The 14720-nt window shown below is 46.3% G+C and overlaps 1 protein-coding gene across 2 annotated transcripts in view; it reads left to right on the forward strand.

Moving 5' to 3' along the window:
• Nucleotides 1-14720, forward strand: part of LOC146775771 (uncharacterized) — a 264277-nt gene that overhangs the window by 90754 nt on the left and 158803 nt on the right. For both annotated transcript variants that reach the window (XM_085638630.1, XM_085638631.1), the window contains exon 4: nucleotides 9529-9642. In XM_085638630.1, coding sequence (XP_085494756.1) covers nucleotides 9529-9642 — 114 coding nt within the window. The remainder of the gene's footprint in view (nucleotides 1-9528; nucleotides 9643-14720) is intronic.

The raw sequence follows: 14720 nt of genomic DNA on the forward strand, positions 1-14720 counted from the left end.
TCTGCGTAGGGATGTGGATGGAGTAGGGGAACAGGTTGCCTCCCTTGAGGAGAAAAGTGATACGGCAGTAAATGACACAGCTATGCTCCAACAAGAAATCCTCCGATTGCGGGTTCAGAACATGGATATCCAAACACACCTGGAGGACCTCGAGAACCGGTCTCGAAGACACAACATCCGGATCCGAGGTGTCAAACTGACCGAGGACACCAGAGACCTGTTTGCCTTTGTCACGGCCCTCTTCCGGCACATTCTGGGGGGCGAACTGGACGCGGTCGTCGTCTTGGACAGGGCTCATAGGGTGGGCCGCCCCAAGGCCCCAATGCCCCACCAGCGGACATCCTGGTATGTGTGCAGGACTTTAAAAAAAAGGAATCTATCCTCACCAGGGCCCGAGCCCTCCATCCTATCTCCTTCCATGGCCACAGTCCTGTCCTTTACCAGGACCCGGCCCTGAGCACCCTCCGAAGGAGACAGCAGTTCCGCCCCGTCACGGAGCATCTCCGACAGCGGTGAATCACCTACTCGGGGGGGGGGGGGCATCCATTCCGCCTCATATTTCGCCATGAAGGCAAGCTCCAACAACTGCGTTCTGTGATGGATGCGTGCCAGCTGCTGGGCCTGGCGATGCCGGGAGATGTAGACGGCAGCGGAGAAGCTGCATCAGGCTCAGACTCCTCCATCTGGCTGGCAGAGGCAGACTAGACGGCGGCGCTCCCGTAGGCCGGCCCAGTCGGAAATCGTCCAGAGTCAGCAGGCGGCTCTGACCGCAGCAACGGAGGCGCTTGCGGGGAGCGACAACATGGCCACGTAAAGCCGGAGGGCACCTCTTGGGAGAATGCACTCTCTAAGCACCTGTGCTGGTTTTGGGCGGGCGGCGAGGGGGGGGGAAGGCGCTCCCGGAGGCTACGATATGGACCCCTGTACTCTGATTGACCAGTTGTCTCGGGACGACGGACTATGTTCATTGTTATGTTTGGTTGGTGGGTTGCTTGGGTTTTGGGGAAAGATGTCTTCCTTTTTGTTGGGGGTTTTTGAGTTCTCAAGGGGTCTGCCCCTCTCGTCCATCCTTCCTTCCCCCACAGGCAGATGGTTTTCTGGTAACGCAAGGTGCTCCGAGTCCCTCCGGGTTGTTTCCCAGCATAGGCGCGGCGCGCTACCCCTTAGCATGTCTCTCATCCACACTCTAGATGCCCCAGAAGCCACTTAACTTTCTGACCCTCAATGTGCGGGGACTTAATAACCCGGTCAAGCGTAGGGCGGTTCTTTACTTCCTGGAACACTCAGCCGCAGACATATGCCTCTTACAGGAAACGCATCTCACCCCTAAAGATCATCATAGGATGAAATCGCACGCCTTCCCCACACAACTTTTCTCCCGTTCCTTCCCAGGTAAGGTCCTTCAGAAGGAGGCTGAGATAAGAGGTCGCTTACTTACTTATCAATTCCTGGTGGCGGGGGTCTCCTTCATTGTGGGCTCCGTCTACGCCCCAAATGAAGGTCAGAATAAATTCTTCCACTCCGTCCTTACCGAGGCAACAGCTACCACGGAGCGCCGCCTGTTGCTGGGAGGGTATTCGAACCTAGTCTTGTTTTTTAATTTGTACCTACGACCATTGGCCAATCTTGCAGAAAATTTTGGTCTTATTTTAATGACTTATGCAGATGATTCTCAAATCCTGTTTTCACTTTCCAAATCTGACTCATCTGCTCCATCTGCATTAAAAATAGGCCTTCAGGAAATATTTAGTTGGATGTCAGCTAATCAACTTAAATTAAATGGGGAGAAAACAGAGGTCCTCCTCTTAGGGAATAGTAAAGATCTCTGGAGTGATCCCCATTGGCCATCGTCATTAGGTAAACTTCCACCTCCAGCCTCTCAGGTCAGAAACCTTGGGGTCATCATAGATGACAGTCTATCTATGACTCAGCAAGCCAACAAAGTGGCAGGCATATGTTTTACCATTCTTAAATGGCTTCGCAAAATTGTCTGGATGTTACCACCTACTACCCAGAAGAACGTAGTCAATGCCTTAGTGACATCTCGGCTTGATTACGGTAACATCTTGTACCTGGGCTCAAACAAAGCAGTAATAAGACGTCTGCAACTGGTGCAAAACGCTGCTGCCAGACTGCTTTGCAGAATCCCTAGATCCGCTAGGATCACCAAACATCTTAGGGACCTGCATTGGCTCAGGGTTGAAAACCGGATTCGTTTCAAAACCCTGACCTACCTATTTAAAATCAAAGCTGGCACTGCCCCCAAATACCTACAGGACCTTGCTAAGCCCTACCTCCCCAATCGCAGTCTTCGTTCTTGCACTGCTGCGAACTTTGCGGTACCGAGGTTCAAACGGGCTAGAATAGGCGGGAGATCATTTTCCTATTTGGGCCCAACTCTGTGGAACACATTACCCATTCATATACGCAAGGAGGAAAACTATATGAATTTTAGAAAAAGTGTAAAAACCTGGTTGTTCGACAAATAAGTGCTTTAAATGCTCTCTATCCAGTTGTGTTTTGTGTTTTGCTGGTCCGGCGCCGGGAAACCCTTTGTGGGTAGCTGTGCGCCTTACAAGTGTTATAAAATAAATAAATAAATAAAATAACCTGCTTGATAGATCGGCCCAGCGGACGTCTCAGGTGGGAGCCCTCTCTCAGGATGGGCTGGCCCGCCTTGCTGATCTTGGCCTCGTTGATCTATGGCGCCACTTCCATGCCCATAGCCGGGCTTACACGCACTTCTCGGGGGCACATAAAACATATGCCAGACTTGACTACTTCATTAGCTCCCTCCCATTGCAGGTGCTCGCGACGGGCTCCGAGATTCTTACCGCATCATTCTCGGATCATTCCCCAGTGGTGGCCACCTTTCACTTCCCCCGAGTTCGGCAGCCACTACGGCATTGGCGGCTACGCGACACGCTGTTACACTCTGCAACTAACGTTGAGCAAATCAAGGTGGCAATTGCCAACTACCTCACCCTGAACGCGAACGCCGACACGTCACTGGCGACACAATGGACAGCCCTTAAAGCGGTCCTGCGAGGGGACTTTATAGCCATCTCGACGGCCAGTAACGTGGAACGTAATCGTAAACGGGCTGAGCTCACCCAGATGGTGGCCGAACTGGAGCAGATGCACCAACGCACCGGCGCAGCCAGGGCATGGAGACGATTGTGTGTGGAGCAGAAGCAGCTAGCGGCGCTAGACCAAGATAGAGCAGAGTATGTGTCTCTTCGGCTGCGCCAGTCCTTTTACGTGGGTGGAGATAAATGCGGTCGACTACTGGCCCATAAGCTGCGAGCGACCCGGCAGCGCCAGGGGGTGCAAACCATTGGCCAGGGATCAAAGGGAGACCTCACGTCAGATGATGGGGCGATTGCAGAGGCCTTTCGGGACTTCTATGCGACTCTTTATTCCAGCGATTCCCTAGACCCGTGCCACTGTTCCGCCTACCTTGAAACCGCGCAGATACCGGCTCTTACCCCAGAGCAAGCAGACTACCTTGATAGGGATGTGGGGATGGAGGAGGTCATCGCGGCAATCTCGCGCCTAAAATTAGGCAAATCGCCTGGTCCGGATGGTTATTCGGCGGCCTTCTACAAAACCTTTTGTGCGCAGCTGGCCCCCTTACTGAGAGACCTGTTCAATACCTTCTCCCAGGACGGTGCCATCCCGGCGGAGATGCTGGAAGCATCGGTCGTGGTCATCCCCAAGCCCGGGAAGGATGCGGCGTCTTGTGGTGCGTACCGGCCGATCTCCCTACTCAATATTGATCTTAAACTGTACACGAGCATCTTCGCATCCCGCCTCGGGCCATACATGCCCCAACTCGTGGAGCCGGACCAGGCCGGATTCATACCACAGAGGCAAACGAGTGACCACACCAAGAGAGTCCTTCACCTCATTGAAAAAGCGTCGCGTACGGCCGGGGAATATATGTTCTTGACCATAGACGCAGAGAAGGCCTTTGACAGGGTGGACTGGCCATACCTGGAACAGGTGCTGTTACGGTTTGGCCTGGGGGAGAGGTTGCGTACACTGATCCTTAATAGTTACCGGCAGCCCATGGCCACTGTCCAGGTGAATGGAGAGACCTCCTCCCGGTTTCCCATCAGCAAAGGTACGAGACAGGGGTGCCCCCTCTCCCCCCTCCTCTTTGCGCTATATATGGAACCATTGGCAATCCAGATCAGGCATCACCCTCGTATAACGGGCATTAAATTTGGCGGAGATGTACATACCATCAGCCTATACGCGGACGATGTCCTTTTGTCTCTCTCCGATCCAGTCGCTCAGAGCGCTTTTCATCGAACTTCATAGTTTTGGGCGGGCGTCCGGTTTTAAAATTAATCTGGAAAAGTCGACGGCACTTAATATATCCCTTACCCAGCACACATTGGATAGTTTACAGGAGGAGCACCCGATACAGTGGGCGGCTTCGACGGTCACTTACCTGGGAGTGCAATTAGGCCCTAACATCCGAGACACAATCGCCGCCAATTATGATCGGCTTCGTACCCACATTCGCAGCGAGCTTGGCCAATGTAAACACCACACCCTTTCTTCGTTGGGCAGAATAGCGGCCATCAAAATGACTGTCCTTCCCCAGATTCTATATCTTTTCCAGACTCTTCCTCTTCGCCCTCCGACTGGCTGGATTCAGCAAACTCAAGCAGACCTGGCGCAGTTTATTTGGCAAGGCAGCAAGCCCAGATTTAAACATGCAATAGCAATCCTACCACCTGAGGGGGGGGGGGAGTGGGGGTTCTCGACCTGCAGCTTTACTACTACGCCTCACAGCTCCGCTACCTTGTGGAGTGGAGTCGTTTAGAGTCCGAGAAGCATTGGTTGTTTCAAGACCAGGCAGTAGCGGCAACGACTCTGCAGGGTGTCCCCTTTCTGCGTAGGGCACATGGGCCACCGAATCTCTATGCTTCCTATATTACGGGCACGACCCTGGAGGTATGGGATCGTACCGCTGTCTCATATGCCTTGACAACCTTTCCCTCCCCCTTAACGCCCCTCTTTAACAACCCGGACTTTCAACCTGGCATGACGACTAAAGCCTTTGCACACTGGCGGCCTTCTCCGTGTAGATGTCTTGGGCATCTATTTGATACAGACGGCGTTCTTCCCTTCACACAGATTCGTACAGAGTATGGCCTTCCAGTGACCGAGAGGCTTCCATACCTACAGCTCAGACACTGGGTTTTGCATTCTCAAGTGAAACCTGGCGCCCAGCGCTCCCTCACTGCTTTTGAGAAGTGGCTTATTACCAGGTCGTCAGATAAAAAGCTTATCTCTGATCTTTACAAACACCTACTGACTGCTAACACACACACACGTACAATGCGGGCCGGTCGCGCTGGGAGCGGGAGATTTGCAGGTCTCTCACTCATAAGTAATGGGACGACATCGATTACAGGGCTTGACACTCCGCACATCATGCATGCCTTACAGAGACAATGACCAAGGTAATTACTTACTGGTACTACACACCAGAGCGCCTCCACCGCTTTGACCCCCGCCAGAGTGCTCTCTGTTGGAGGGAATGCGGAGAGGTGGGCACCTTAGAACACCTACTGTGGAGTTGTGAGCATATTCAGCCCTACTGGGCCCAAATACTGGACGAAATAGATACTCATCTGGACACACAGCTCCCGCGCTTCCCTGCCTATATATTATTAGGCCTGCCAAACCCATTGACGTATCCTCTCAAATCCCAACGGGGGCACCTGATTGCCATAGCCCTGGGAGTGGCCACACAGAACATACTGGCACACTGGCGCTCCCCCTCGTCCTGCTCAGGTTGGTTACACAGGCTGTGGATGGTACTGGGGATGGAGAAGCTTACTCTCACTTTGGCGGGCAGGGGATCAGCATTTCCGGAGCTCTGGCGTCCAATCCTCACACTCCTCGGAACTGAATTCATGGAATTAACATGCCCCCGCTACCTTAGATTACTGCGTTTGGCAGATACACAGATACCACAGAAGGCCCTCTCGCGCAGATCTGCTAGGCTCTGATGATCCGAGGTGGTCTTAGGGTTTTTTTTTATCCTATCCCGTGGACTTACAGTTGATGGACAAGAGGAGGGGGGTGGGGGGAGGAGGGTGGACACATTTTGGGAATTTTGGGGTTGGTTTTTGTTGGGTTATCTTTTATTCTTCCCGATTTTTTTTTTTTTGTTTCAATTTGCTCTCTAGTAACCTCGCTCCTTGCTTTTACCTTGGGAATGCGATTAGTAGCGGCACTTGTGCCTGTTCTACAAAGTATTTAGGAGCCGGGATCTGACTCTTCTTATCCTATGTTTGATATAAAATTAATAAAAGATTTAAACCATAAAAATAACCACTGTTGCTAAACTCAGTAGCTTGTGCACATTTCAGAAATACAATAGTTTCCTTCATAATCATTTGCATTCGTCAGATCTAACCTCATTAATTGCTGCATCGTGGGTGCCTGATGAAAAATCATTAGGAGTTGCAGCTTAGTTGTTGGCTCTGTATATTGAGTATTTTGGAAAAATCTACAAATGCTGTATAACCTTGCGACTAGGAAGGCCTGACAGACATAATGGTATATTGATTTTGTAAATCTGCCATCCGGACAAAATTAGAGATGGGAACATCACCAATTTGTGTTTTTTTTTGTACCTATCATTTTTTTTAATTTCAACAATTAGTTTCTTTGGGAAAGCCTTGAGGTAGATACACAGACAGCCTGTTGCTGAATTCAGAATTGTGTCCTCCGTGATCACCCTGGGAATTTACGCCTGTTTTCACCACAAACTGCAAGTAGATTGAAAGCACAGTTAGGAAAATGGAGTACCTCTTAAATAAAAACATAAATAAAAACCTATGGTACAAACATAGTTTTTTTTTATACAAATTTGATTGTTACGAAAAGCTAGGAAAATGGTGATGTTAGCACAGCATAAGTTTTGTTGATGTACAGCTTTTTTTTTTCATTTTTTTTTTCCAATTCCCCCATCTCCTCCAAAAAATGTAGATGCATTTTTGCTATTTTCTCAGTGCCCTCTTGGGAAATCCTAAAAGTACAATTGATGGACAGAATGCAGAACAATGTCATACATTTACCCCAGTACAGAGGTCTGGGCATAAATCCATCGTTTTTTTGCTCACCATGCCATTCCAGTTTGGACCCAGCCATATGCAAATCAGTCATGACCCTGCGCCCAATGGGAACAGTCAAGCCCGAACTGCCAGGCCAGGTCCTCCCTGGACTGGAAACAAACATCCTAGGACCGGTTTCGGGCTTTCAGCGCTCATCATCCAGGATAGCTTGACTCCAGTGGCATGGAGAGCACAAGACCCACGTCTGGGCATTCCCGTCCCACTTGGGGTGACAAATGCAAAAAGTACAATTGATGGACAGAATGCAGAACAATGTCATACATCCACCCCAGTACAAAGATCTGGGCCTAAATCCATCGTTTTTTAGGTCTCACGTAGGCAGCGCGCATGCGCTGTCTCTCCGAGACATCTAATAATCTGTATAGTGAGGGTAATCCCACCTGCTGCTTGCCTGCTGCTTGGTATTTGTCTGTGCCCCTGTCGTTTGAAAATCCAGGCTTGCTCCTGGGCAATTGTTCCTGTTCTCCCTCCTTTCTGCTTCCGCTTTTCAGTTTAGCAGCACCGACTAAGTACTCTCTTCCTACCCTGTGTGTGTTTAAGTATTCCTCAGAGCACTACTTTTTTGTTCATGGGTCAAGTTATATGTAAGACGCGCTTGCGCTTTCACTATGCGGGCCGCTCGCGTTTGCTATCGCATACGTTTTTAAAAACCTTTTTTTTTTTTTTTACTTTTATTTTTGATTTTCAACATATAGCACGACAGTACATTTTGAACATATGGCGGGTACATCTGAATATATGAGAGTAACCAATGACGAAGAAAGTCGCTCACGGAGTATATGAAGCATATCCAGCTAAGCATAACATACATGTAAAACCATTCTATTACGGGAGCAGAGGCTACAGGCACATTAAAAACATCAGGCATACAGTACAGTCCTAGTCCATATACATTTCCAGCATTGCAACGGGAGTGTGTGTCCCCATCGACCTGTCAGGCATCTGAAGGAGGATCAACTGCCCCGCCGTCCACAGCACACCAGAGGACATAGTTCTGCAGGGGCCCCCATATATCTTTGGGTCTGGACTCTCTCTGGAGCATTTCCGCTTAGGTAGTAGTGTGTTCTTGACAATATAACAAATCAGCCATCCAATCCTTAAACTTCCCAAACAGGCTCGGCTTCAAATCCCTCTTTTTTGCTTCAGCTAAATCACCTCACGGGCATGAAGGAATTAATTGCTTAGAAACGTGATAGTTCCTCATGTTCGGAGCAACTTTTTCTGGGGCGCTTCTTTATTTGTACACTGAGCCACATATGCACTTGCACAAAGCCTGATTTATTTGTCTGAGCTTGGTTAAAGCCCATAGTTTGTCCGGTCCTTGTAAATAGCTATCACTTAATTGATATTTGATATTATTACCCCACAGGTCAAACATAAATCGACCCCGTTTTTTGGAAAAAGAAGCATAATACACGTGCAGTGATTAATGACTCTTGCGCAGGGTAAGCATCATTACCTTTCTGAACACTGATTTAATTACTTGTTCGCATTAGCACACACCCTTAAAGAAGTTCTTTTACTCCGCAGGCTGCATACACTCCTCCGTCCCAAAGAAATTTTTTTGCGCCTTACATAGGGTCGAAACGTCGACGCATACTAAGAGTCTACGCAACATCTCAGTTCAAAAGCCTATTCACATATGAACAGGAGGCGTATGCGATCAATCATATGGACTTTACCGAAAATCGCACTTTCCCAACTATTACTTTATTTGTTATACTAAGTGTACTAAGTGTATTGTCTGTATTTACTTCTACATGTCACCCCTCTTTCACAATTCTTTCATTTGTACCATTGTAGCCCAATTTATTTGTTACTTCTTAAAATATTGATTGAAACTTTCGCTTGGGTGTTGTTTTTTCTCTTCCTAAATCATGGATACATGTTACATGTAATGTATTTATATTGTGAACATCCCAAAGCAATTGTATTTCCCCGACAGAAGCATTGTAATATTTTTTTTTTTTTTCGACAGAACCATTGTAGCCATATAATACAAATACCCAGGTTCTGAGGGACACAGGGTCACCCCATTATTTTTCATAATTGCTCTGGTGAATGAAGGCATTGCATTGCGGGGCAATAAGACTGTTGCTTCCTCAAGGGCGAAGAGTCAATTTTCATCTTATCTGCACTTTTACCTTTGTAATGCCTTTTACTTTATTTCCCTTCCTTTCTGATTAAATGATTCATAAAATGGGACTTGATGTCCTAAGATTGTACTACTGATATTTATCATTTGATTTTGATTTAAAAAAAAAGAAAGAAAAAATGAAATTAGTTGGGTGAGTGTGTATGTAGATGATAGAGGTGAACAATTAAGATTATGAGCAAATATCTTTTACATTTTCTTAACAAACAGGCTATGGCATAGCTAATCCCTATACTGTATTCAAGATTAAAACTGAGGAAGACCCGAATAGTTGGGATCATATCTACGCTAAAGGAAGTAACTTTACAGACACCTGTGAAAGTGGTAAGTGACCCATGGTTGAGTTTGTTTTCCACACTAGTACTCTGTACATTTCATTGTCTTCTCCTAAGCACCTGTGCCTGTCTCTGATCATCCTATCAAACTTGAACGGCTAGACTGACTTGATGGGGAGCGTGGACTCTGAGGGAGTGCTATAGACTGTAACTTTTCCGTACAGCCTTAATGACGGGAAACCCACTCAGCTACTGAGTGAGCAAAGTACCTCGTTACTTGAGACTACCTTGCAGTTAACTAAATAGCATCAGTTTGGTTGCTCTGATCAATAATCAAACAGATAGTTTTTCTGAAGCCTCCCCTGAACTTATTGCATTTATGTTTTGGAATGTGACAGGCCTCCGGAACAAAATAAAATGAAGCCACAATGGTTAGAGTTTGTAGAGGATTTTCATTTTATCTGCTTACAAGAGACCTGTCTCATGGAGTCCTTGCATATAAATCAGTACAGATCATATCATGTTCCAGCTATTCCAACAAACCACGGTAGACCAAAGGGTGGGCTATGCACCTATGTCTCTAATAGTTTAAAATTTGTCAGATTAGCTATGGCGTCATACAATCCATATTACAAAATAACTGAATGTGAAGTCTTCGGTGTTGCACGGCTCTCAGTATTAACTTTTATAATAATGCTATAATGCAAGAAATAACCGCAATCCTGCGTAAACTGGATGAAGACGAGTTTCAGTAGCAAGAATCTGATCATTTTATGGGGGTTGATTTTAACACAAATGCGGACGGACCAACTTATTAAATGTCGGCCAATCTCATTTTAATCATAATCAGTATAGGTATAAGATTTAAAAATTACTATTTAAATTTTACCTGGCGTTTTCTAATGAAATCTCATCCCTATATGTTCCATTTAAGTGCACTTTTAATGGGGGAAATACCCACAGTACTATTGATTATGCTTTAATTTCCAACAAATGTGCTGTCCACGAATTCAATTTTAATACACACTCTATCTCAGTATGTGACCATTTTCCCCAGAGTATCCAATGTTCCTTTGTTCTACTTCTTAATTAGCAGCGTTATCATATCCCCATCCAGACTGAAGAAATTGAGCTAGCTACTCCTAATGGATATACTCTGCGTTGGTCACAGGTTGTTCCTGAGGGGTGCTTAAAACCATTAATTAACAGCAAAAGGGAAGCCTTTGAGACTTGCTTAGATGAAACATCGAACCCAAATGCCACCATTGAGGCCTTCCTGGCGATAACACAGGGGATAAAATAGAGCCTCTTTGTCACCAGGATAAAACACAGACAAGAGAAAAAGGGTGGTTTGAATCACTATGTAATAAGGCCCACAAGAGGTTATAGGAGGCACTACACAAAACTCCTAGATGTAAATATGAGGTTCAGACATGTAGATCAGATTATAAACGGGTGGTGAAACAAAGGAAACTATGGTTTGACGAGAGAGCCTGGGAAGCTTTACACAAGGCAAGTCTTAATAATAAAGCGTTATGGAGGGCAGTTCATTCCACACCATTGAGAGCAGATGAAGGCCCTAGGATTGAGGTCGCGATTCCAGAGGACGATTGGAAAAAGCTTTTCTCTGGTAGCTACTCCTTTCCCACTGCTGCATCAGAACAAGAGCAGGAATATAATCACAATGAAACTGAAGCCTCTCCCCAAACCTCCACAATTACTCCTTTTAGTTTGGAGGAAGTTGACAGAGCAATAAATGCAAGTAAAGATAGCAAAGCTCCTGGCCTGACATGTCCCAGTGGATTTATATAAGGCCAGCACTGCTCTATGGTGCCCCCTCCTGACGTTGGTACTGAGAGCATGCTGTAATACAGGTTTTTTTTTCCCAGGTGGGGAGAATCAACAATTGTCCTGATCTACAAAAAGGGAGATAGTCATAACCCTGCTTGTTATGGACTGATCTCCCTGCTTGATTCTCTAGCAAAGATAGCGGGCCGCATCATTTTGAATAGGCTATAAAGTTAGGCAGAAACTTATGATAGCCTGTCAGACCTACAATACGGGTTCAGCTCCGGGATTGGGACACTACAGCATGGCCTCAACCTAAGCATGGTCATTGGAAAGAACACTAAGATTAAGGAAGGGAACACATATTTGGCATTTCTCAATTTGTCCTCGGCCTTTGATGGTGTCATCTATGCCAAGCTGTGGATAATCATGACAGATATGGGGGTGGAGTCATCGATTATTTGTTTTTTAGGAGACCTGTACTCTGTATGTAGAGCCAGGGTGAGATACGGAATCAGGGGAGAATGTACTCAACCTTTCAGAGTAGAGAGCGGGGTAAGACTGGGCTGTGTCCTAGCACAATTTCTTTTTTCACTATACATAAATAGTGTTAGCACTGTGTTGACTGCGCATTCTAAAGACCTCCCACAGGTGGGACATCACCCTGGCCTGGCCCTCCTCTACACTGATGACACCTTTCTTATAGCCAGCGCCCCTCTAGGCCTAAAGACCCTACTCACAAATTTTGTTGAGTTTATGCAGGATCTTGTCCATTAGTTAATCAATCAAAAACGTTTATTAAGTGTGGGCGAAGAACAGCTACTTTCCGAGACATAAAAATCAATGGCACTCATATAGGCTTCACGGGCTTATGGTACTGTGATATTTCCACTAGGAATCTACAATTCAAAAAAGCGTGTATGGCCCTAAGAAATTTTGCCAGACGATTGGGCATGAACCCCCCGATGAGATGATAAAGATTTATAAAGCTAAATGTCTCAGCGTAGCATTATATGGGGCGGAATCTGGGGGCACACTAAATGCACAGCTCTACAGATGGTAGAGAATTCGTTTTTAAGGTACCTACTTACCACCCCTAAAAGTGCCCCTATATGTATTTCATGCTGAACTGGGGGTTTTGTTTCTCACGGACCTAATATTGTTGCTGTCAATATTATTATGGCTTGAAGTCTGGACATCAGAACACACTGCTTAAACCATTAAATTATCTTGGATTGCCTCAAGTCAAGTTTGTTTTCGCATATGCCATGGCTGAAATACATTCAACTTTTGTTTCTGGGGCACCCTGCTCACTTTGAGAAGACTGAATATTTAGACTCTATGAGCAGAAAAGTATTAAAAAACAAATGTATCATGCACCTTGAGAACCTTAGATTGATCACTGAAATTTCAAAGCCCACTGTTCTAAAAAATCTACTTATTTTAACTACTTATGAAATGCAACCTTGCCTCAAAGCTGTATTAAATTCTAGGCATAGATTCATTTTGACCTGCTTAAGATTGGATAGTTTCCATCGCTTGATTAACTTCCCTGAAATGAATGGCTGGTCTACAAATGTAATAAATTGTTCCTGTGACTGCATGATGGCACAGAGCACTATGCATGTAGTACCTTTTTGAAAATGTTATAGTAACTTGAGAACACATTACATTTTACCCTTTTTAAAACCATTGAGTTGCATTCAATGCCTTCCTGCCTATCTTTACTTACAATCATTGCCTACTATGGATTTGTTGTGGTATGTTAACTTTTCTGTGGGCTGCCTTTTATGCTAGAAATAAATGTTTATAGTGTTTTTGATCAGTTCTGTGATATAGTTTTAAAGTGACTAATTGATTTATGAAGAAATGTTTTAAAACAAATGTAACAAACTAGTGTAATTTATTGTATTTGTATGATTTTCATTATGACATCGAACAAAGTATTGAATTGAGTGCCCCCCTCACCACCTAGCCAAGGGTGTCTACTCTTTTTACTTTTTCATCCCCAAGAAGGATTGCTCTTTCATGCCCACTTTGGACCTCAGTCACCTCCTTTTGGAGCATTTCCACATGACAACTCTGCAGGATGTCGTCCTTCTGCTTCAGGAGAAGGCGAATGGGTGGTAGCACTAGACCTGATGGATACCTACTTTCACACCCCCATCCATCCCACCCATTGACATAACCTCCGCTTTGTGGTAAGCTGTCATCATCACCAATTCTAAGTGCTCCCCTTTGGGGTTGTCACCGCTGCAAGAGTCTTCACAAAGTGCCTTACGTTGGTAGCCGCTCATGTAAGGAGAGGGGGTATCCTCATTTTCAGTTATCTCTATGACTGGCTGATCAAGAGCTCAGGATAGCAACAATGCCGTTTTCATACCCAAGCTGCGGTGTCCATGCTTCACAGGCTGGGATTCACTATGAATGCGACCAAGTTTCCCCTACAATGCCTGCAGGTCCAACCCTTCCTGTTGTCCGTACTCAATACGGTCGCAGGCAAAGCCTGCTCCAGCCACCAGTGTGTGTTGGCATTCCAGCAGCTCCTACCTGTTCAGCATGTCCCTCCTAGGGATGATGGCTTCTTGCATCGCCGTAGTGCACCTTGCTAGTCTCCACATGCACCAGCTGCAGAAATGCCTCTGGGCACAATAGTCACAATGGGAGGATCACTTGAAAGATCTAGTTGTGGGCAACGGCGAGCACCCATTGCTCTCAGCAGTGGTGAATGGCAATAACCTTTTGTATGGCAAGCCTTTCTCAGACTCCGTTGCTCAAATCACCATTGCCACAGGCGCCTCTCTTGTCGGCAGGGGGTAACGTTCGAGGCATGTGGGCTGCTGAATTCAGATCTGTGCATAGATCGCCGCCTAGTGTTGGGTCCGGATGTTTGCACGTTGTTGTCCTGGAAGAGTCTTCAAAGTATCACGAGATAGGTAACTCCTCCCCTGGACCACAGTGCGCATGGGCATCCTCTCCATCCTTAGATTGTTTTTTTCCGCCATTGGGTTCGGATGTGCTTATCTTAGCTCAAGTTAGGAAAATTTAGTTTAAGGCCAAAAGGCATTTAGATTTCGTCTGTACTGTTCCCGTTCGGTATCGACTGCTTTCTCCATTAGTTTAGAAACTTCTTCCAGTTTTTTGGATCCGTTTAATCCGAACATCGACCTTACATCGACGATGGAATCGAGGACCCCATTCAAACTGTGTCCTGTATGCCACGCCAAATACCCACACATCGGCGTCCACCCGGTATGCAACAAATGTCTCTCACTGGATCACGACGAATCGAAATGTATGGCCTGTGCTCGATTCTGATCGAAGAAGACTCTCCGGAAT

Source organism: Triturus cristatus, chromosome 12 (assembly GCF_964204655.1).
Source record: "Triturus cristatus chromosome 12, aTriCri1.1, whole genome shotgun sequence".
NCBI classification, from domain to species: domain Eukaryota; kingdom Metazoa; phylum Chordata; class Amphibia; order Caudata; family Salamandridae; genus Triturus; species Triturus cristatus.